Here is a 25,382-nt window from a genome sequence, read left to right on the forward strand (position 1 = left end):
GTGGCGCATTCAAGTGTGCTCAGTTTGTTCGAGAACCAATTTTCGGTCGTCATCCGAGGCATAAAAAAAAAAAACTCGAAATTTTTGGTCGAAAACCGATTTGGTCGAGAAGAGAGACGCTCAAAAACCGAAGTTTGACTGTATATGTATATATATATATATATATATATATATATATATATATATATATATAAACATATACTGTACGTATATACATATACATACATGTACGTATATATACATGTATGTATATATACATATACGTTTATATATACATATATATCTACATACATATATGTACGTATACGCGCATGTATATGTACGTATATGTACATATACATACGTACATGTACGTATATATACATATACGTGTATATATACATATACGTGTATATATACATATATATCTACATACATATATGTACGTATACGCGCATGTATATGTATGTATATGTACATATACATACGTACATGTACGTATATATACATATACGTGTATATATACATATATATCTACATACATACACGTTATATACATATACAGTACATACATACACATTTTATATATGTGTGTGTGAACTCTATGCGACTGGTGCGTGTTTGACGAGCCAGGAGTAGTGCAGAGGTTAAGGCATAATTACGGGGTGGCGTCCCCGTGGAGCGCATCGCGCCGCCCTTTTCCCCTAACTGTGTCTTTTGATTGCGGCGCGATGGAAAGCACATGTCGAGAAAGCAGAAAAATGGCCACAGGGTTCATTTTAATGCTCGCACACGCGTGCCATCACATCCATTAAACACGTAGCAACATTAATTCCAAAAAAAAAAAAGTCTGCTCCATAAGATTATCTGATTTCATTTACATAGGGGAAAAAAAAACATTCATTTATGTACAATTGAACTACATCACAAACTCCCTGCTACACCAGAAATTGATATGTTCTTATCATGATGATGAACAGTGCCATTTTAGGAACTTGACACACACACAATTCCGGAAAAGAATAAAAACATAAAAATGAGCATTGGCATCTAAAACACTCATCCACTTCCCCAAAACGAACAAACAAAAATCCCACAAACGTCAGCTAGTCAAGAGCCTCTTTCACATTGAGATCCTGCAAGTTGCTGCATCATAGGAGCCAAAATATATATATATATATATATATTTATAAAATTGTCACATCAGAGCTGTAAAAGAAGACATGACATTAAACAAATAAATAAATAAAAATCCTGGGCGCACCCTAGTAGTGCTCCAGCACCATCCCTCTCGCTCTTGATTAGAACCCTGTACCCTATTTCTTCAATTTTTTATTGTTAAAAAAAAACAACCCCTCTCTATCATCAAGTCCCCCTAAAATGTTTTCATTCCATGTGTCAATAATTTTGGCGGATGGCCTTTTTTGGGGTGTGCTTGAGCACTTCCCTCCATAAATATCCGTACATGTGCCTTCTCCTTTCACATCGAGTCCAAAACTGTCACATCACGGTCTTGCAAAACAGCTCCGAAATGTTTTTTTTTTTTTTTTGAAACGTCCAAAATTGCCGTGTTGACTTTGGACTCCCCCCCACACTTTGTGTCACTTTCTCCTGGAAAAAAAACAAAAAAAAAAAAACGTCTTTTCCAGGTTATGTGAGAGGGGCTACTGATTAGCAGGCAAATCTTGTCACTTCAGTAACGAGTCCAATGGCACAAAACATGAGGTCAATTCAAACCAGCCGACTGGTCAGGTCTCCTAAACTAGCCTTCTAACTTCCTATGTGATGGCAAATTCCACTTGATTGACAGCAGAGACAACATATACAGTCATACGTACACACACACACACACACACACACACGCACACCCACACACACACACACACACGTCTTCCCCTGAGACCACCGTTGTGCTCGACTGTCCAAATTAAGGCGCAAAGGGAAAACAAAAAGGAGGGAAACACAGTAGAAGGGCCTCAAAGTCAGTGCGCCGGTAAACAGTCCCTTAATAAATAAATGTTCCCAAAAAACAACAACAACAATTATGACCACAAGGTGACGAGAAAATATTGATAAAAAAATGAAATAAAAACCTGCTGTGCTATGATCAGCGAGTTAGCACAATGCGGTAATGGGGAGGAAAATGGCTCGCCGTCTTGTCTTAATACTGTCAATGATGTCATAAAATGATACCCAAAAAAAGTTTCTTAAAAACAACCCACTAAAATTATCTGAGAGCACCTGGCCGGGTGCGTGGACCTGCACACCCACATTATTAGGTACACCCACACAATGCTATCCAATCTATCAGCCTTGTGTATATTCTGCCTGAAAGTTGATCCTGCTCAGTTTTGACGCAATGTTATGATTCCATCATTTATACCACCAGTGTCAAAGTCAAGGCCCGGGGCCCAGATCTGGCCCCCCATGTCATTTTATGTGGCCCGTGGGAGCAAATCATGTGTGTCAACTATCATGATTCTTGCTGAATTCTGTGCCGAAATGTCAAATTGTCATGGGTAATAACGTTGAGACCAGCCCTCCAAGGGAAGCCATAACTCTGAAGTGGCCTGCAACAAAAAATGAGTTTGACACCCGTGATTTATACAGTAACATAATTAAAGTGCAAAAAATAATAGCATGCTTTCTTGAAGCTATTAAAAAAAAAAAAAAAAAAGGAGTGGAATTTGTATACAAGTTCATTTTCTTCAGAAATTCAAATTTGGGAAAAATACGTATCATGAAAATAAAATAAATTCAGTGATAAGCTAAAATATAAGGATCATCGCCTTCACTAATTGCACTAAAGTAAGAAAATATAACGAAACGATGACGGAACGTCACACTGGTATTTTATACAATCACACGAAAAATAAATTCAGTGGAATTTACACTGAAGTGAATTTGCCTTCCGGGATTCAAATTTGCATCGTAAAAAAAGGACGATCGAAAATGCCTTTACAAAAAGAATGCTTGTTTTGGGGCGAGACATTGTGTATATTAAAAAATATTATTTACATATGTAAAAATATAATAAAATAAAAAACTAAACAGTGAGGAATTGCTAAATAAAGATTCGTTGACCTTTGGGGATTAAAAGTGCTGTCGTGAAAAAATAAAAATCCCAAATACTTAAGTTGTACAATACCATAAATCATGCTAACGCATTCAATCAAAATGACTACACCACAAAAGTAAACATCAATGCCACGGCTGAATCGTTTGGATTGATTTTGTTTGTGCGGGTGTACCTAATGTTTTGTCTGGGGGGGACCGCTTAACGTTAAACCCTTCAATCGTCAATTATCATCTCTATTTTCGGTGATGTCTTCTCTTGGATTGTTATTTTACGTTAAATGGTCCGTAAAGCGCTTTGATACAGCTGCTCCATATCGATAAAGATCTATTGCATTGTAACACAGACACACACACACTTACTCATCACAGACAAGATGGCCCTTGTGGCACCGTAAACAAGAATAAAAATAATAAATAATTGTGATTCTTTCAATTTTCCGGAAAAGCTGCGCACCCGCGCAGACAAAATGGAACCTCTTGACCAGTGCAAGAGAATTTTGTTGACTCACCATGCTACAACGCTGCACCTCATTGTACGGCTTCACGAGGTTGTGTACAGAGAGCCCATGGCATGGGATTTAAAAAAAAATGAATTGGGAGTACATCAGATTTAAAAATCTGCTAATTTGTGGCCACAAAATAGATAGTTTGGGACTACGACTGAAAACTAGCATTTATGCTAGGTCCGGCACATTTACGCTCTTTAGTCTTGTTTTGATTCATCCCAATGAAATAAATAAATGAATAGAATAGATAAAATCGATACAGCGCGTGCACGGAATATACAGTACGTCGGCGGCTTTAATATCATTCGCAGTTAACAACTTGGACGTCCGGGTATGCTAGATAGCTAGCGAACAGTGTACAGTGGTGCTTTGAGATGACTTCCGACTGAAGTTAATCGAGTTCTTTGATGCACAACACTTTGTATTCATCTATGGTTGTGTTTTTGAAGTGCTTTCGAAATCAAGTTGGCTCATTTCCATTCATTCAATGAGGGGGATGATTTGAGCGTGCTCACAGAGCGATTTCCATTTTTATCTCAAGGCACCAGTGTATCTATAATCTGGCCACATTAAAAAAAGGGAAAAAAAACATGTCTGTAACTGATATAAGACATCATTACAGTGCGAGCTTGTGTGTGCGCGGTGGGAAAGGACTTGAGGGAGGTGTGGGTGCTACATTAAAGCTGAAAGAGGTGGGAGGGAGAGCACGGGGGCTCGATAAATAAATCAATAAATAATCCAAATATACTTATTTCCATGGCGACAGTGATGTGATAAAGTCCGTTAGCACCCTCACCATCCAGTGCTACTACTGCGCGCATGGCGTGTGTGTGTGTTTCATAATCGCGTCTGCGCCTCGGGGATGTAAATCTCAATGCTGTCGGCGCTCTCCGTGGCGGAGCTCTGCCGCACCGAGGCGGCACGCTTGGCAGCGAGCAGGCGCTTGCGGGCCTCCAGACGCTGCCGCTCGGAGCTCTCCAGAGAGCGGTCCCTCGCCAGCGGGGCGTGGCCCTTCTGGGACCTCTTTGGCACAGGAGGGGGCGCATGTCTCTCCTGGACAGGTGGTAAAACACACTTAAGTGGCCTGGTGTATCCACCTCATCCAGGGGCCCCAAAAAAATTGAAAAAAGTAGAGCAAATAACCTTTTTTTTGGGGGGGGGTGCGGGGGGAGCATGCGGTGACTGTTTGTGGTGTTATGGTGGACGTAGGCAGCCATTTGTGGGGGGAAAAAAAAAAACAGAAAAAAGAAGCACAAGTGGAGATGGGCAGGCTCTCCAAAATGGCGGCTCACTGTCGACAAGACAAAAGCAGTGACGTCAGCAAAAATGTAAACTATTAAAAATAAATAAATAAATAAAATAACACACATACACACGCGCGCGCGCACACGCATGCAAATAGGGTGGTGAGGCAAAATATTGATACTTTCGATATTCCAATATTTGGCAGAATAAAATTCGGACAACCAACTAATTGATACATTAAAAAAAGACATAATGAATGACATTTTTGGCTGAACTTTCAAGCAGAGAAAAATTGGCAGAAATCTACCGATTTGTTTTAATGATTTTTTGAGGAGAGAGGTGTTAGAATGTTGTTTCTCTTATTTGTAATGTGTTAATGTGGGAAAAAAAACCAATCAGCAAAAATTTGCGAATAAATCGGTTTTTGTTCCTTTGGGGGAAAAAAAAAAGCAAATTTCGTCATATTTAATAGGCCGGCTGATTTCTCGAAAAAAATGGGTCAAACCCAAATTCTCACCCCTTCAAAATGGTTGTGCACTGTCAACAACGAGATGCAAAAGAAAAAGCAGGGACATCAAAATGAAAACCATGCAAAGCCAAAATATGAATAGAGTACAAGTATACCATTAATACAAAATTTATATTGTCACTCATGTCACGATACTCAATTTTTTCAAGTTTCCTTGTGGTTAGTCGCATGACAATGTGCTGATTTCCCCTCGTATATCGATTAATACGCTGTTTCACAATATCAATAGTTTATTAATTTTTTTGGTTAAAAATTTGACTTAGTCTGTGGTGCCCACAAAAACCAAAATGGCAGCTCACAGTCGACAACAAGCACTTATTTTGCTGTAGCGCAATCCAATCGGTATCTTTGGAACAGAATCGCAACATCATCGAATGATATCACCAACCCTGATCTAAACATGCACAACAGTGGGAGCTAGCATGCAGGTTAGCAGCCATTAGCCATTCCCAAATAATAATAATAATAATAAGACGGTAGTTTAAAAGGGGCACCTGGATCTCCAGGGGCGTCAGAGGCTTCCAATTGTTCGCTTTGAGTTGGTGCAACTCATCAAACTTGAGGCTGATATTCTCGATGGACAGCTGCAGCATGTCCCAGAAGCCAGCCAGGTCCTGGGAGACGGGTCGCGGATGCGCGTCAGGGTTCTGAGAGGAACGCAAATGCATGCCAATCATTTGTCGGAAATTATTGTACGTCATGAAAAAAAAAAAAAAAACGGTGAGATCAGTAAGATTGTTCATTCGTAATTGCAATGTTTAATCAATGCTGCTCGGGTACATTATTAATATGGCGCATTGTTAATAGCAATGTTAATGACTACGGCTCGGGTACATTGTGAATATGGCACATTTGCAACGACGCTGTTCACTCAATGCTGCTGGGGTACATTTTGAATATGGTGCCTTACTAATCACAAAGTTTAATCAATGCTGCTCGGGTACTTTATTCATATGGCGCATTGCTGACAGCAATGTTAATCACTGCTGCTCAGGTACATTCTGAATATGGCACATGTGCAATTGAAATGTTCAATCAATGCTGCTCGGGTACATTTTCAATATGGTGCCCGATTCTGGAATGTTCAATCAATGCTGCTCGGGTACATTCTTATCATGGAGCATTAAATCATGATTTCGTTGATACTCCTCGGGCGCTTGGTTGGGACCAAACGAGCTTCCATTGCGGTGCCTCGCTCCGTCTGCAAGTGCCTCACGGCGGCTCGGTCAATTTGCCGGAGACGGCTTGTGCAGGCGCACGCTGGCTGCATGCATAGTCAATGAGCGCCTCCTTCATTCGTCCCATCGGGGTGGTTTGTGCAGGATGACGTCAGTGTCGGTGAGACAAGAATGGAGGAGGAATTGTGGGGAGCGGGGGCGGGGGTCATCATGGAGGAAGGCGGGAGGCATGCGGAGGATGAGGTGACATACCAGATTCTCCTCACACAGCTCCCGGAATTGCTGGAACTTCTGGGACATGAGCAGCTGGGCGCTCCCCACTGCACTGCGGATCTTGCCCTGGACTGCAGACACACAGGCAGGCGCGCACACGCACGCGCGCACACACACACACACACACACACACACACACACACACACACACACACACACACACACACACACACACACACACACACACCGCAATTACTCACACTGCCTAGCGCGCACTGCAGGCATGTTGCAACACTGGCAGGGAGAATGCATTAGTGAAGCAACAGCATGACAACGGCAAAGCGATGACATCATTGCTAGAAATGCTGTTCCACATCCTAATGCAAATGATGTCATGCATTTTCTTTTCCAAGGTCATATTTCATGTACATCTTCAAAAAAGGTGCTACGTTACATATAAATAAAAAATATATATAAATGTCATATTACATCACTGGACCAGACGACATGCGATTTTTATCAAAACTTAACATAGCAAATATGCGATTGAGATGTCATCCCTTTGTTCCAATCAGATTTGATTTGATAGATGTATTGATGAAAACCCATCTTTTGGCAGGGGTTCACAACCCGAACATCATATTTTGGTAATCGTAAAAAATAAATTAAAAAAAATATTTATTTATTATAAAAAAAATTATTATAAATTTCCCCAGTGTGGGACAAATAAAGGATATCTTAAAAAGGGAAAGGAATTTTTTGTTCTGATAGAGATAATTGTCAGTCATTATCGATACCGCGATCAAAGGGACTACATTTGATATTTCCGAAGTGTGTATCCAACTGGTCGCCATTCCTCTTAAATCAGTAGCCAGGAAGTAGCTCTAAGAGTGCCTCACCGTCATCCGGCAGCTGGTTGTCCGTCTGGTCCTGCTCCATCTGACGACACCATCCCTGCATACGCTCCGTTTCCGCCTGTAGCAGTTTGAGGAACCAGCGTCCATCGCGGGGGCACACCGATCGACTAACGGCCTCCGGCGCCCCCTCCGCCGCTTCCGGCTCGGCGGCGCTGTCCATCCACGGGTCCGGAGGGGGCAGGATGGACGCGTCGAATCCCGCTTCGCCATAATCCTCGCCGGCGCAGGCGTGGTAGTGGTTGCCCGAGCCTTGGATGCGCACCGTGGAAGCGGCGGAGGCGGCGGCTTCGCGGGAGTGCCGACGTGGCATGGTGGCGCAGTGGAGTGGCGGCGGCAGCTGCGGGCCATCCGAAGGGTTGTCCAGGTCGGCCTGGACGGCGGCGGTGACGCTATTGGAGCGGGTCATGCGGCGGTGACTGCGGAAATGGACAAGACTGTAAGCAACGTGAGTGGCTCCGAACGTTTCTAAAGTTCGCCTTATAATCCAAAAATTACGATCAAGTGGGAGCGGCATTAACTCATTCAGTACCAGCCAATTCTAGACCAAGTCTGAAAAGACGTTTAAAAACGTCTTTGGGAGTGAATGAGTTAAACAGCCGCAAGCCGCTTTTTTTGGAAACGTTTTCAGTTAATTGTATCGACCAACATGTTGCTTATTCTGAAGTGAGTTTAAATGGGTAGCTAGCATACAGTGCTTATCTCAAGCTTGTGCTTGCAAGTTTCTTCTGTGTGGAGTTTGCATGTTCTCCCCATGCCTGCGTGGGTTTTCTCCGGGTACTCCGGTTTCCTCCCACATTCCAAAAACATGCCTGGCAGCTCTAATTGAACACTCGAAATTGTCCCTCGGTGTGAGTGTGACCGCGGATGGTTGTTGTGTGCCCTGCGATTGGCTAGCGACCAGTTCAGGGTGTCCCCCACCTACTGCCAAAAGCTCCAGCATGCCCCGCGACCCTCGTGAGGGTAAACGGATGCGGAGATGGAGTTGCATCTCAACAAACTTTATTGCGCCTCTCATATCGCAAGGCACCACTGCACATCCTCAAACGTCAAGCGGCACAGCAACCTGGACGTCGAGCGAGAAACGGCAGTGGAACAGGCTGCAACGTTGGCAAAAAAAAACATCTCGGGTGACCCTCAGCTTGACCTGCCTCATAAACACCCACACGCACGCACGCACACACAGGCAGAGTCAGGTCCGCCTGGTCTCCGGACATGCACTCCCTCTTTAAAGCTTCTCATTCATCACTTCCTCACTCTTCCCTCCTCCCCCATCCTCCTCATTCATCTCTCCTGTTGCGTGAAACACAGAGCGAGGAGGTGCACAGGGGAGTGCAATTCAGCCGACATCAAACATACTGCCGAGTGTGAGTGTGTGTGTGTGTGGTGGGGGGAGTTAAAGAGTAACTCCTCCAAGCAGGTGTTCAGTCATAATGACCTCAGCCTGCTCGATATCGGCCGGCAAACAACTTCCTGCAGGGGGCCGAGTCGTCCGGCAAGGCCAAAGACTTGAAAGCTGACATAAACGAGAGCTTATCGACAAGATGGGAGGTGGGAAAACACGTTTCCAGCCAAGGAACATTCAATTTCTTCAGTGCCTTTTTTTGGGGAGGGGAGGGGGGGGGGTTGTTTTGGTCAGCAGTAAGTACTGTTGAAAATTGAGTTGCCTACAGGCCATTAAAAAGTCCATCCTCTAAGGCGGATAACGAAGACCACCGGTGTCGTGTTTATTTAATGGCTCCTTCCACTCCCATTCACTTGATGCGAGTTCAAACAAGGTCAGGCTGGAACCTGCAACAGTTGCGCATGCACACACATACACAGGAAGTTTCAAACGCGCGCACGCACACACAGACATAAAAAGACAGTTATCCCACGACGGTATTTGCATAATTAGTGACTCGCGGAGGACTTATCGACTCAACTACAGATGTGAAAGTCTTTGAAAGAATACTTTATTTGTTTTTGAGTTTTTGTGCTTCAGCGTGTGTTGCTGTTTTGGTTAGCAATAGTTAGCAGCTCGCTCTTCGACGAGAGGAGTTTTTCCACAACGTAAACTGGCAAATCAAAGTGTGTCCGTATATTAAGGCACTCAATTGACAAGTACAAAATGGTTTGAGGATGACTGCCTAATAAGCCACCGAGGGGACCAAGAAAGTGCGGAATGGTTGTTTTTATATTATACGCTTTTATTTTGAAGGTCTGGCTCTTGACAGGATGTGTCAGGTCCATGTTGCCTGAATGCTGTTCAGCAGACGGCCAATTTTTGTTCTTGGCTTGAGTAGGTAATAAAAAGATTGCGTCGTATGAGTCCAAAGTATGTCACAAGTACTTTTTTTTTTTTTTTTTTTTAGAAAAGAACGGTCATCGAGTTACCAGCTAAGACATTCATCGATTTATTTGATTATTTTATTTTTTAATGTCGAAATTATTGTCGGACGGGGGGGAAACGAGCTTGTGAGCTCCTGAACCACACTCGGCTGCCTCTTTTCACGGCGTTCCCTTTCAGAACCCCCCCCCCCCACCCCACCCCACCCTGTGGCCTGAATCACAATGACTGCTGCAACAGATGGCTGTCAAACACCCCCACCCCTCTGTACCTCCACCTTCTCACTAACTGCACTACATCCTCTGGGTCCAGCTGTCATTTGGGGGTGGGGGGGGGAATGCTTGTGCAAGACCAAAGTTGGGATGGGGAAGAGTGGGGGGTGGGGGGTGTAGCGGGGAGGGTCTCCCTGATGCCAACCATCAGTGAGCTGAGACAGCTGCTGCACACTGGACACAACAAACCTCTCTCTGTTTTGCGAGCTTCTCGTCCTGTTCGTTCTGTAATTGTTTTAGAGTTCTTATTCTCTGCTCGGGTTTCACTTCGCTGCGGCCATTGTTGTGTTTGCAACTCACCAGCGCTCATCTTCCACCTGGATTCCAATGGAGTGGAACTTGGATTGCTCCTCTGTCGGCCCCTCCTCTTCCGGCTCCACCTGTCGGCAACAGAGCGGCTGTCAATCAACATGTCGAGCGTGACGGTGGAGATCTGGCGACATGTTTGTGCAGGCGGGTGGTCAGCTATGTCAACAGCAGCCCACTCACTTATAGCCCAAGTTCGGACACACATTATGGACACTTCCACTGGCGAGAAGCAAGTTCCAGAATTCCCAATTCTGGTCGAGTACTGGCCAAGCTAACTTATCATTTTAAGGACAAATAGAACAGGGGTGCCCGACCAGTCGATCGCGGTCAACCGGTAGCACGCGGACTGGTCCCAAGTCAATCCCGAGGGGTGTGGAAGGAAGTGGGAGAAAAAAAAATGTCAATAACGATCATTGTGTCGGGCGCCCCGGTGGACGACTGGTTCGCGCACCGGCCTCACAGTGCAGAGGTGCAGGGTTCGATTCTGGCTCCGGCCTTCCTGTGTGGAGTTTGCATGTTCTCCCCGTGCCCGCGTGGGTTTTCTCCGGGTACTTCGGTTTCCTCCCACATTCCAAAAACATGCGTGGCAGGTAAATGGAACATTCTAAATTGTCCCATAGGTGTGAGTGTGCGCGCGGACGGTTGTTTGTCTATGTGTGCCCTGCGACTGGCCGGCAACCCGTTCAGTCCCTCGCCTACTGCCAGCAAGCCCCGCGACCCTTGTGAGGATAAGCGGATCACAAGATGGATGAATGGATGGACAAACGTTTCAGTGTTTACTCATATACACCGTTTAGTTCTCTTACACTAACCGGAGGGACAAACAGCTAGAAACAAGAAGGCCTGGGCTCTTATTTGGAGAGGCAATTTTCATTTCCTCAAAGTGACGTTATCCACTTGTCACCCTTACTTGACGAGAGGAACAAAAAATAAAAACGAGCGAGTAAGTGACGCTTACCTACAAAGGTTTGTAATTGCCTTGAGATGCCACAAGATGGTGGCAAAACTCTTCTTTCCTATTAGACAAGGCTATGGCCTGACTAAACTTCCCTCACTTCTTTGGTCCCCGATGCCACAAGATGGCGCCAAAGCCACGTTTTGATATTAGACATGGCTTTGGCCTGAGCAAATAACAGTGTCCTGATAAAAATCTGTGAATCGGCAAAATCGCAAATGCTGAAATGCGAATATGCAGGGGTTTACTAGACTTTAAATAGTGTGTTCAAATCAAGTGTGTTTTTAAAAAGTTTAGGTGGGGTCAAAGTGTTTAAGAAAAAACCCCGATCCAGATCACTTAAGCCCTTGAACCGCTGAGCGGCGAACATTTGTGAATGTTCATGTCGGTTGGTAACATTGCATCCTCATCAGGGTTCATTCAAGGTCGCAAATGTTTGCCAAACGACCGCCAAACGTTTAGCTGCTATTTTCTTGAATCGAATGAAACACAAGCCATTATCCTGTGCGTCCAGATTTTACGAACACCCATTAGTATGAACATGGCGTGTGTCACTTACTTGTAATTGTATCGCTACCCGCGAAAAATTCACCGTATCAACTCCCAAAAATGAAGCAAACTTCAACGCTCGGCGGCAAAAAGGGTTGCACGCAAACCTGGATCCCGATGGAGAGGCACTTGCGGAGCGCTTCCTTTTGCGCCTTGCTGTCGGCGGCGACGTGGGCGATGGCTGTGGACGTGACGGTGACGGTGCTGTTGGTGACGTGCTGGCTGGCCGGGCCGTGGACCTGAGCGTTGGCCGCCTCGATAGCCGCCGTCAGGGCCTTCATGCTGTCGATGCTCTCGGTGGAGTTGGAGAGGCCCGGCTGCGAGCCGATGCCCTTGCGCGGGCCCGAACCGCCGTCCATGTAGGCATCCTGGGCCGACTCGGTGCTGCTCTGCGCCGTGATGGATATGAAGGGCTTGGATGGGGTGGTACGCGGGGGGACTGGCGGGGGGGTCTTCTTGTAGGTGGTAATGCATGACGACACTACGGTGAAGAAGAACGAGGAGGATATACAATAATAATACAGTAAAACGGCTCATGCGATGTGACGACAGGCCGATTAAAAACATGACAACAAAATATTACAAAACTATTTTGTGGAAACATTTAAAAATCAACAACACAAAATGTTTTCAAAATTCAACATTTATAAAATCTTAACCCTTTCATGACACCCTGTAACCACCTGACAACATAAGATGTCCACTGTAGTAACCGCTGTCCCTGAAAGGGTTAAAAAAAAATATACTTCAACCCTACAGCTATTTTTCTAAATGTGTTCAATATTGTTCCGATTTTTAAAAAAAATGTTAGAAATGTTAAATTTTAATATATTATTGAAAAAATTTCCCCGTTTGTTTTTCATGGCTCCCGCGACAGTTTCAAAAGTTGAGAACACGACAGGGGTATGACAAGAAAAGCAGTGTTGCACTGTGGGAAATGTCCTGTATTTATTTTTTATTTTTTGTCTTTTTGGACTGCACAGTGAAAGCAGGAACGTCGCTGTCAAAACGCGCAGCAGAGTAGGGCCGTTTTTAGAGAAATGCCAGTGTCGTAACAGGATTAGCGCTTCAGCCTCTTGACCCACTGATCTACATGGCTAAGCCTTCCTTCCATCCGCGAACTGTACAAAGCGCTCACTCCTTCCGGAGAGCCAATCAAGGGGTGTCACAATACAAAGCGCATCTTGAGTGACAAAAGCAGCCTATCCCCGGACAAACCTGTACAAAAACATGCGATCACACACCTTGTATTCGATGCCACTGTATAGGACATTCAAGGTGATATTTCTGATATCGTCAAGTCAGCGCTAGTTTTGAGTTCACAGTACGCAGTGAAAAGGCATAAAAATAAATGAAAGCCTCCAAAGGGAGACAAACAAGCTCCTGCTGTCGCCGCGATGTTCAACCACACCCCTGCCCGAAAAACCATTAGAGCCTCCACTGAGGCCAGCTCTCTCTCTCTCTCTCTCTCTCTCTCTCTCTAGAGGTCAACCGAGACGCTGACATCATCCTCATCCTTCACCCCACCAGCTCGCCCCGTTGCCCGCATGGACATCCGAGCCAATTCGAGAAGCGAGCGGATCTTCAAACGGGAGGATGAATGGCGCGGTGGCGGCTCTCGGTTGCGGGCGGGACGACATCAGCGCTCTGAAAATAACAAGCGCATCGCGAGCCACAGAGCAGATGCGGGGCAGCTGACTTCCTGCATCTTCCCGTACAGCTGCGTGTGCTTTTTTAGGCACGCTTTGCGATCAAAACACGAATGTGTTGTGATTTGTCTATTGGAACATTAGCTTTCCTTTTAAAATAATTGTATTTATCATATGCTGTCATGCATCATTATTTAATGGCTTATTAGTGATTACTGTATTTTATTCTATTCACTGTTATTATTGATTCTATATCAGAATGTCATTGTTAATACATTACATTATGAAGCATTAAAAGGAAAACTACTCTGGTATTCTATTGTTTATTAGCACTGTGCACCAACCCTCCCCCCCCAAAAAAAATTACTAGTGGAAATGAAACAAAATACATTTTAAAATAAAGTCAATTGAAGCTATTTTACAATTATAATTTACTGCAGTTGAATTATTTAATCAATTAAAAATTGATGATTTAATCATCAATTAAAATTTCAACGTTAATTAATTGAACGTTCATTTTGATTCTTTACAACTCAATTGTAAAATTCACTTTGGAACAATCCTCAATTTTGTTTCTTCATCTGAATTGATTGTAATTTAATTTTTGTTTCTACTTTCACTCGAATAACATTTATTTCACTTTTGTTTTTCGTGTGTTTCAGTATTTTTGGTTTCGTTTTTCAGGTTAGTGTTGGATCAGGATTTGCGAAAAGAAAAATTTTAGGGATCAACTTTTGTTGACATCTAATAGTTGGGTCTCTGCACGGCGAAGAAAATATTCCAAATAAGCCTGATGATCAGTAAGTGCGTACGCTGCGTAAGAATTTTAGACTGTGAATTGTGAATCAGTCGCCATCTCGTGTTTCAATCCGCACGAGCGTCGAGATTTTTGCCAGCTGTCAGGGTATGGATATGACGGACGTTGTAGGCCTAATATGGGCAAAAGGTCACCAAGTACACATCCACTTGGAAGAGGCGCAAGCCCCCCCCCCCCCCCCCCCCAACCCCGCACAGGTTCAAAGGACAGAAAGTCAGACGCTTTCAGGCCTTGGAGCCCCTCAAGTCATCTAAAAGTCACTCAGATAACAAAGCGGGAGAAGCTGTCAGTGCCCAAGCCAGACGCTCCAGAGGATGACAGCTGTTTGGAAAGCCCAGACAGGTTAAGTAAACACAGGCCAGAGAGAACGAGAGCGAGCGAGATAGAAAGGCACGACACCGACGCGGCTCGGCCACATCAATGGAGACCACAGACTTCCTGCCGCTGATAAGCTCGCCGACCTTCACAGGGCCTGGCGGCAAAAGACCCCGCCCACGCCAAAACCAGATACTACATACGCAACAGCAAAACCACATGAATTCGCATTTGCATCACTGAAGTGACTGAGAATTTACACCGCAGCTCTCATTCATCACAGGCGGTAGAAATGATAGCGTTATGTTAGCTTCAAATGAAATCCAGCTGAGTCACACATGCTTCACTTATGTCTCCGACTCCTTCAGAGTAGCAGTGTTAAAAAGAGTGCGTCCTATCTCACGGTGGGCGTGGAAAGCATCTTTCGGTTCCATTTGATTTGCGCATCAATGACAATTTGAGTCGCGACACACAAGTATACTCTCAGTACTTAGCTAGTTAGCTATAGCCATTCCGTTTTATACCGCGCATCGCAATCTGGCAAACACTGCGTCCTATCACACAGTGAGCGTGGAAAGCATCTTTAGGTTCCATTTGACTTGTGCGTCAATGACATTTGGAGTCGCGACACACAAATCTACTGTAATTACTTTGCTAGCTAGCTATAGCCATTAGCTGTTTTATCGCAAATCTAGCCCTGAAATTCTTCGGGCATGAGCACATAGTGCTCTGTTCACTGAGTAACTCTTATTGTATCTATATATATAGCTTTTTTTCTTTTTTTGTTAAAACTGGAAACCGCATTTTAATTCCGTTCATGTGTTTTTGAATGGAAGGTTAATGCTAGGTTAAGGATCAGGATTAGGGTAAAAGTGAGGGTTCGGGTTGAGTAGCCTTTGGGATTCAGATTCGAGTTGCAGATGAGGGTTAAATTTAGCATTACGGTTAGGTTTAGGGTTTGGGATTTGGATTCGTGTAAATTTAGGTTTAGGGCTTGTGGATAAATTGAGTTGAGTTGTTTCATGAACAATCTACCTAACCATAAGGATTCACCCCTAAAAAAAAATACTGTTGCCGTTTGAACATCCGTTTTCAGTCAATGATCTCAATAAAACCCCCCAGAGGATGACAGTAACTTTAGGGCGCCAAAAAAAGTGGAATGGAACCCCGTACCAGCCACTCAAAGGGAACTTGTGAAATCTCATCTCGTCCGTGAGCACTGTGGATTTTGTGAATGACAAGTCTCCTTGCTTCAAAGGCCGACACGTTGGCGCGAACTCCCCCCTCGCCTCCTTTGTCGACCTACCAAAGAAAACCACCGCCCTCCTCCGCCGCCCCCCCGAGACCGCTCATTTCTGTAGCCCTTATAACTAAAATAGACTTCCTCTTCTTTGAGGCTCAACCGAGCGTGTCCGCGCGGAGGTGTTCATGCTGGTGAGCTTTGTGATGGGCCACTATGCAAAAAAAGTCGATGCAGCAGGGGCGAGCTCCCTCACGCGGGGACCAAGTGAAAATCCAGCCCGTCCAAACAAATACAAAGGAGAGAGGGGGAGTGGTCTCTGCAAGGAAGGAGGGGCGACGTTGAAAGCCAGCTGCACCGTGTTTGGGCTGAGGGTCCACCATTTGCCCATGTCACACAAACACATCCATTTGTCCGTCCCTTTTGCGCCGCACGTGAATACAGCCCGGGCCCAGCTGGATGACTTTTGTGATAGTGTCGCCATGGCGACACGCGGCAACATGAACTTTGCCAGTGGGCTTGGTGTCACACCAGAAGGGCGGGAAGGGGAGGCAAGGGGTGGGGGGTGGGGGGTCGGGGGGGGGGGGGGGTAAGCTTCTGTTGGCCGTTTGTTTACCTTGACCGGCCCGCACTGCAGCTGCAGGCGGCGACACCTCGACAGCAGCCTGCCTGCCATCACAGAGGCAACCATAGGCGCGGTCTTCAATAACAAGCGCACAATGGCCATCGCGAGGGAAACGGGCATGTTGTCGGTGTTTCCAAGCCTTGTTGCTTTTTGTTGGGGATATAAAAACGCTTCCAAAAAAAAAACTCCACCAAACAGGTTTGTCAAAGGCTTTTTTTCAGCGTATGACATTACATGGTCACAACGCATGCCCAGAGGCATCCTGGGCTCAATGTCATCTAATCCACTAGCCGCCCCCGCTATAAGAAAAAAAATTACGACTGGAAGCCAGAGCAGGTTTGCTGACATCGCGTGACGCTTTGAAGTCCAGGTTTTGTTTGAATTTTGAAAGCCTATTTTTGCAGACACGTCACTTGCAATTCAAAACATTTGTGCATTAACTCAAATCATATTTCCCTATTGAAATGAATAGAAATACCATCAATCCGTTCCAGCCTCCCCCGCCCCCCAAAAATTTTTTCTGTCATGTGAAAAATACTGTTACAGAAGCACTGTTCACTATCTGTCAAACTGCGGCTTGTGTGCTAATTAACTTCCCGTCAGCTCCTTAAGTCCTTTAAGAGTCCTTTGACTACAGCATGAGTCACCTGTGCCACTTGTAAAAACAGACCGCTCTTAAAACGGCTGCAGCTTGTAGATTTACTGTAACGCTAAGTATAGGGATGGCACACGTGTTAATTGTTGTGAGGGATCCCTGACAAACTGCCATGAGCCATAACTCGGGGCCCACCAAATAATTTAGAGTAAAGGATGGTGAATCCTCTTGTAAATTGTGCGCAACTACATATGGGGAGACACAAGCATTTTTAATATTAAGCAAGTAGGTAATTGCATTTTTTTTTTATTTCTACCTTGTAGTGGATTTCCACCTTGTTTCGTCTTTCGTGTACAAAAATCACAAAATGTGGCGATGCATCATCATAGCAAGGTCATTCTAGGTAACGAAAATTGCAAAAATGTGAAATGCTTTTTTTAAGAAACAAAAACTGATATTGACAATTAAAACTCATTACCAGCCAATTCTAGACCAAGTCTGAAAAGACGTTTAAAAACGTCTTTGGGAGTGAATGAGTTAACTTTTTTTTTTAAAACGAACTGAAACTATTAACTATAGCAAAAAATGTCCTTCACACGTGAGGTTTTTAACGCCTTTATTTTGGTGTTGCTACTCGGCCGAAAAAAAAGAAGGAAGGTCGGACAGTCATTTGGGAATGGTAGTTTACTTTGTTACATACCACTAAGTGACCCTTTTTTACATTAAAACTAAAACCAAGACTAAAACTAATCCAAACTCAAACAAAGCATTTCCCCACCCCACCAAAAAAATAAAATAAATCAAAGTCAAACCGAATCTAAAACTCACTATAATGGAAACCCCCCCACAAACTATTGGAATGAAAAAAGAAATGCAAACGATTAGAATGCTGCATCATTCCGTATGAAACACTCTCTTACGTCATCAAATGAGAAGGAGCCTTTTCCCCGCTAGTCTCCCTGACTTCTTTTTACCACAACAAGCACATGGAAGGACACCTTCGGCTTTTTTGGCTCGGCGGTGCCTGCAAAGGGGGCTGAGAGAGACGGCATCTCTCACTCCGCACTCGGCCCGAGATAAGCAGGCGGCGAAGGGGGGGAAAAAGGAGCGGGATGAAAGTTTTCCAGCCCCCTACGGTGTCCTTGCGCATTCCAACTGCTTTGTGGTGCAGAAACCCGAGCGCTGGCTAAGCCCGTCGCGCCCACGCATCTCACGCATGCTTTCCCGCTAAGCCGTCGCCCGAGAGTGCCCCGTCCGTCCGCTCCTGACACATCGCTTGTCACCGACGGGCGGCCTTCCAACAATGCCGCGGCCGTGACGCGGCAAGGGAAGAAATGAAACTGGATGCGTGACTCGGCGCTGACTGGGCCTGCACATATGAGGCGGCCGTGCAAGTGGACAATAACGCTCACGAATAAAACTAGCTTAGCTAAAATTAGCAGCACACATGTTGCCGCACGCCGATAGAAGGCTGCAAACGACACTTCCAAGGCCTCGGAAGTCAAAACGCAGGCATGGATGACGAGCTGCTTTTGTGACGCACGCGGCCGACTCAAAGGCTCTTGAAAATTTTGCGGAGATGAGCACATAGGAGGAAAAGACACAATTGAAGATTTTTTTGGGGGGGGGTGTAGTGGTGATTTTTGTAAATGAGAAAAAAACAAACAAACAACAAAAAAGTCATCCTAATTGTGTGGCCGATTGTATTCCAAAAATAAAACATAAAAATCGTTTTTGGGCAACAATGAAAAGCCCGATGGAGTTGCACAGGTCAAAGGTCACAACGGCAGAGTTGCAGGACCTTTAGCTGCAAATTGTGAGCTTAACATGAGGGACGACCTGCTATTGCCATTTAAAAGCAGCAGCACGTGGTCAAAAGTTCACGTTTCCACCCTACCACGCCCCCCCCCCTTCCAACTTAAGACCACTCTTGTGATTAAACTGGATTCCTACCGAAAAAAAGGAGAAAAAAAACGGTAACAGAAAGACCTTTGATGTTATTATTAATACCCATTTGCGAAATGCTGTTAAACATCAGCCTACCACCTTCTGCGTTTCTTTTCCCCACTGCTTTTTTTTTCGGGGGGGGGGGCATTCTTTGTCTTGACCACTTGCACATGGTGTGGGGGGGGGGGTTGAAAGGAGACACTGCAATGGCGGGGTCTTAATCCATAGCCAGAGGCACTCTAAAAAAACCATCTGGGCCTGAACGTCAGAAGGCTCTCTGTGTGTGTGGACAAGCCTTAGATTGGGGTGGGGGGGGGGGGGGGCGCGGGCCTGGAAAGTTGAAAAGTTTGCAGGGCCGGGGCTGCATGGAGCGAATTTAGTGCCTCGTGCATCCTGCCCACATGATAGAGTACCTTGGCCCTCTCTCAGGTGTGACTTTTCGCACAGGGCGGGGTAGGTAGGATGGGGGGGGGGGGGGGGTTACAATGGCCTCACTCACATTCCCACTCTCCTGCCGAGAGCGCTCGTTTGTCTCCCGCATTCCTTTGCCCATTCATCTCTTTCTCCTTACACAGGGAGGGAGGGGGTCTGAAAAACTCCCTCCTTGCCACACAACACACACACACTTTTTTTTTCTTTGCTTGGTTAGTGAAGCAGCAAAGAGGGAGGAGGAAGGGAAAAAAAAGGAGATGCATTCTTGCTGGGGCTGTCTCTCAATGTGCACTGGGTGAACTGTGGCTTATTTTTAATGATGGGTTCAAAAAGAGAGAGAGAGAGAGAGAGAGGGGAAAAAGAGGGCTGGTCTCTCTCTCTCACACACACTCACACACACTGCTGTAACCGAAGTCTGGGACTTTCACAGAGAGGTCTTTAATTTGCCAGCCCTCCCACACTGCAACGGTTCCAAAAGCAGCCCAAAAAAAAAAAAAAAAGAACCGACTCCAGATCTGTGGTGAGGGCAAGGTTGTCACCAGAACAAAGTTAAAAAAAAAATAATCAGATTCCTCAGAGTGAAGGATTCTGTTTCAGTTGTGGGTAATATCAGTTGTTGGTCCTTCCTTCCAGCGATGCGCGAAAACATCTGTCTGACTGCAGTTCAGTTGTATTTACTTTTGCATTTCGTCTTTTTAAAATGATTTGGTGATTTAACTTTTCACTCACAAAACCTTGTCGTCGAATCACTGTTTTAGTACAGATGATTAATTCTCCCGTTTAGGCACAGTGTTCCTATTTATCATGCGTACAGGTGTCAGCGACTTACATGGAATTTATTTTTAGCCTCCGTTTCTTGTTTTCGGTGAACACTTTGGCCAACTACGCTACTGTATTTTAATTTGCTGGTGATGGAGGTACTCATCTTTTTTTTTCTTTTAGGTGGCGCTTGGCGCGTAGAAAGTCTGAGAAGCACTGATATTAATTAGCCACATTTGGAGCTTGTCGCTCCATATAATGTCACTTATCACTCTTGCGATTGTCCACATTACGATTAAATGCTATTCATTTTATGAGCTGCTACTGTCCACTTAGCTGCCGTAAAAAAACAGACTTTCCCCATTCGGGCACTGATAATGTTTTACGCCTATTTGTGTGTTGTTTATGCGTCGGGCGAGGGGGAGTTGAGTTCAGCTTGCAGGAGCCACAAGGATCATCTCGTGTCTACACTGAGGAAATCCTTTGCCAAAACATACTGAGAGAGAGAGACAGAGGACCTGATCTAACATGCCCTCGGGACATCTTGGGCCTCACTTTTTTTCCCCCCCTTTGTCAGGAAAGCACCCTGCAAAGCAATGCGAGCAGCAAGCGACCGCTCTTTTGTGTCAGATCCCTCCCCTTGCGATCTGACAGCGAGCGAGACAGAGGGAGAGCAAGGAGCGGGGGGGGGGGGGAGGGACGAGAATGAGTGACGCTGCGCTTCCTGTGTCAAAAAGACATCCAAACATACCGGCCTCCTTCTTCCTCTCTTAACGGCTGTAGTCAAAGTGCCGCAGGAGACCCGATTCAGCCGACGACAAACTTGAAAACTGCGAGTCGTTTCGCTTCGACGACGTCGGCACATGACACAGCGTGGTTGTGTTCATTCGCCACGTTAGATTAGCTTTCACCGTTTGTGTTCAAATGGAAGTTTGTTGCTTCAAGTACTTCGAAAACCACGACTAGCGATGCTTGCTTTCAATGGCATTTTCCAGTATATGTTAGCATTAAGCTAGCGGGCTATTCTTAAGGCAGCATTGGTGAATTATTTCAAATAAACAATGTTGCTTTCTTTTGGTTTTACGTTCGGGTTGACAGTAAATAACCGGAAGCGACATGAAAAGGCTTTTAATTATTTGCGCGTTACACACTGCTATTGACTCGTGCAAAAGTACTGTTAGTCTTGTTTTTTTTCCTGTCCTATAATTGAACTAATTCGTCAGAACGTAAGTACAATTCGTACACGAGTATCTGTGCGTGTGAGTACAATTTTTACACCAGGTTGGGAGTGACCACAGCCGAGGCTAGGTTGACATCTAGTGGAAGAATCGATCATTGCAAGGTGTCTGCATCTGGGTCACAACATTACATTGACTTTTGGCTGTAAAACCACAACAAAAAAATCATAAATAACAGATTTAGGACACCGGACCTGGCGGGGGTCATAAATTTGGGCAGTAACAGTGCAAAGGAGATGTTGAGTGTGATTTTGCGATTGAGGTCACTGCAAGTTCCCACTGGCTCGCATTCTCAGACTGACTTGACAGGAAGAAGTAATTACGACACACACACACACTACGAGAATTTATCTCAACGGGCTTCCAGTTTGAGCTTGATGCCCGCAGCTACAAACATAAACATGAATGCAGGTGTCCAAAACACCTTGTGTGTGTGTGTGTGTGTGTGTGTGTTTTGCCCACTAAGATGAGGCAAAACTTTCTAAAATCTCGTTTTTCGAATATTAAAAAGAACCCCATTGTACTTCCCAAAAATATACAGTGGCAACGTAATTGATAAAGAATAAATATTTTGCGGCTTTTCCTGGTCTAGTGTGTGCGACATGGCCACCAGGGGGCAGTTTAATAGCTACAATATAAATCAAAGACTGTAAGCTCAGTAAATTGTTGCATCGGATAGATAACGTCTGTATTCTGTCTGTCTACATGTGTTGCTTCACCATCCGTGTTCAAGATGTCATATTTTTGAAGAAATAATAGTTCAATAAAGTAGCATTTTCTTTTGTTAAAATAGTCAAATACTCAGATTTAGAGAAAAACAAGTATTTCCAAAGTAGTCCAAGAATGAAGTCACATGAAGAAAAACTCTTCAACGTACGAGAATATAAGACAAAATGACTACGTATGATGAGAATAAAATCAGATTTTTAAAACAAGACTAGTAATTAGACCGCACTAAGTCTGAAACTACGAATCTATATATCCATCCATCTATGCCAGCACCATATAGTGACAGGCTGAACAATGAAATTAAATCTTCCACTAGATGACAGAAAGTGCAACGACCCCGTGCGTCCACTTGTTGCCATTCATACAACAGAAAAAAAAAATGTTGGACTGAACAGGCCAACATTTCACACCGAGCACGTCCATTTGTGAGTACATTGCGACTAGCTCATCACTATTTAAATCTGAAGTAGCAACCTTTTGGGACCTTTTTGTTGGTGGCGTGGGGCGACATTTTTCAAATGTAAAATACCACAAAGGTTGGGAAATTGCGAGGCCAGAATACAAAGGAGGTGCATACGTTTTTTGGGTGATTCTCCATATTAGCATTGTTGCATGTCCATGCGTTTCTCCGCTTGTCTCCACCTGGCCCTTTTTCTCCTTCACATACACAGGCACACACACTCCCTTCAAGCATCAAAGCCAGCGGAATGACAACATTAAGCAGGTGTGAGTGGAAGCGAGCAGTTTAATTCTCGCTTTGAATAACAATTCCACCAGGGAGGCGGGCGACTTTGATGGGCTGACACACAGGTGCCGCTCACATGTACAGACGTTGCTGAGATCTGGGGTGGGGGCCTGTCATTAAAGTCAGAGGAGGAAATGGGACTGTGAGGGAGGGACGCACAAAGGCAAATTCCCGCACCGCGCCACTGGACCTCGTTTGATGTGAATGACTGGAGGTATTTGCTCTACTTGTGTCTGTCAACGGCATGACACCAAAGTCTTGACTTGAGTCAAGTCTTGCAAGACGAGACTTGCGGCGTGTTTCAATGACTGGGATACAACGCCAGTGGATAGAAACCTGGAAGTGTTTTGGCTCCTCCCAGTGGCGACAAAATTAACCTCCTCTCATTCGTGAGGTCAAATTCACCTGTTTTAAGGATTACGAGTCACATTCACGCAATTAAATATTTGAAACAAAGGGGGGGGGGGGGACTTAAAAATATAACATTGTTTTTAGACGACGTTTTCAGACTTTCTGCGGGTCGCAGGTAACAGCAAATGTAATTTAATGCCATTTTTTCAATGTAACTTAAATGAAATGTAATTGTGATCACTTAAAACTAGTCCCAAAACTCCACAAATATATATTTTTTCATCATATTTATGATTGTTAAATTGTATTACAGTGACACCAACGTTTGAGAGCTGAAGTAACCTAGCTTGGTGCTAACTGCTAACCAGCAGCCTTCCAATATAGTTTTTAATCGGCCTTATTTTCTGCAAAATCCATTTCATGACTTTGAATAATTTTGAATGACCTGCTGAAACCCTGTCAATTGAGTGACTCTAGAAATAAAGTTAAAAAGTCCAAAATATGAGAAGAACCCAACTGAGTCAGGTCAATGGGCATTTTGTAATGTGGTGCCACACTTGCTGGCACAGAGAACACACGCACACGAAAATAGCAGCCAGCTGGAAGCTGCTCAACAATTCCCAGCTATCACGCACCAAGCACAAGTAGGTTAATCTATGGATTTTGGGCAAGGAAATTTGCTATTAATAGACAGTAGTGTTAAACCAATAGTGAATTTGTTACGTTGCTTTGTTTGTTCTATTTAGATACAATGAATGGAAGACTTAACTGAGTTTGTTTAGTAATATGAATACCCGGCATTTAGGTTGTAACAATGGTTTGTCATATTTTAAATCGTTTAATAAGCTACTATGTCCAATTTGAGGAATGACAAAAAGCACAATACAACGGGGATGGGCTCTGCGTTGACCACATGCGTTAAATTACAAGCATAATGACACGTCTGTCTTCATTTTCAAAATAAAATCTAGGTTTTAACGACTATATCAGGGCTCTTTGAAACATGACACACAGTTAACTGCACCGTTTAACGAGTCCTCGTTAATTTTAGACAAAGAGTTCAATTAAAATTTTAAATTATTTAATTAAAAAAAAAGACTCGCGAGCGGTCACGTCCAAATGACAAGACCTTTACTTTGAAATCCGTATCATTCCATTTCCTGGTTTGGTCTCTACAAGCGCCACCCAACCGGCAGCCAGCCACACAAACAACCAAAACAAACCGACTCGTTCGGTTTGGATTATCCCTTTTTTTCTTTTTACTTACAATAGCGAAACCAGTCGTCACACACGCCGTAGAAACAATGGAAGAACGCCATGGTGGTTTCGCGGTGCCACTGTCACCAGCGGAAAACGAGGAAGAACAAGTCTTAGAGACTGACGGGGTTGTGGGCTCATGTGTCGCGACGCGGAAACCCCCACAACACGCCCCCCCCAACCCTCCACCATGAAAGCATTTTGGCATTTATGACACATTCGACCACACTTTGTACGACGCGGACAACCTAAATCAGGCGTTCTCAAGCTTTTAAATCCAGGGATAATGTTTTATAAGTCCCTCTTGCATAGCCCGAAAGCCAATTGAAGATAACCACGAAAAAGATGCATATTTTCGAGAGGGGGGAGGGGGGGGGATCATTAAAAATAACCACTATTCATTTTGCAGGAATATAATTCGTAATATACAAAATAGTCAAGATAAAATCCTAACATTCTAAAATAAAATTAAGAAGAAAAACAAGTTTGAGCATTGATGGAACTTCCCGAAAACATCAAGAGAGCAATCAAGGGGAAAAAATAAACACTCGAATTTATTGTGCTGTACAACTGTAGGCCTATGAGGGGCGCTGTTGTTCAATTTACGGTGAAAAGCTCAACACAAGC

The 25,382-nt window shown here is 44.5% G+C and overlaps 1 protein-coding gene across 2 annotated transcripts in view; it reads right to left on the reverse strand.

The window, feature by feature from the left end:
* Positions 1-738: 738 nt before the first annotated feature.
* dlgap1b (discs, large (Drosophila) homolog-associated protein 1b) overlaps positions 739-25,382 on the reverse strand; it is a 72,708-nt gene continuing 48,064 nt past the window's right edge. The window contains exons 7-12 of one of the 2 annotated variants that reach the window (XM_086101906.1): positions 12,164-12,537; positions 10,544-10,623; positions 7,628-8,061; positions 6,768-6,859; positions 5,832-5,984; positions 739-4,616 (exon numbers count right to left, since the gene is read on the reverse strand). In XM_086101906.1, the coding sequence (XP_085958032.1) occupies positions 4,401-4,616; positions 5,832-5,984; positions 6,768-6,859; positions 7,628-8,061; positions 10,544-10,623; positions 12,164-12,537 (1,349 nt within the window). In that variant the 3' untranslated portion in view covers positions 739-4,400. Of the gene's footprint in view, positions 4,855-5,831; positions 5,985-6,767; positions 6,860-7,627; positions 8,062-10,543; positions 10,624-12,163; positions 12,538-25,382 lie in introns of both variants that reach the window. The other variant, XM_086101908.1, reaches the window with a different exon arrangement.

This window comes from Hippocampus guttulatus, chromosome 21 (genome assembly GCF_054856545.1).
Source record: "Hippocampus guttulatus isolate MCC_2025c chromosome 21, RoL_Hgut_1.0, whole genome shotgun sequence".
Taxonomy (NCBI): Eukaryota; Metazoa; Chordata; class Actinopteri; order Syngnathiformes; family Syngnathidae; genus Hippocampus; species Hippocampus guttulatus.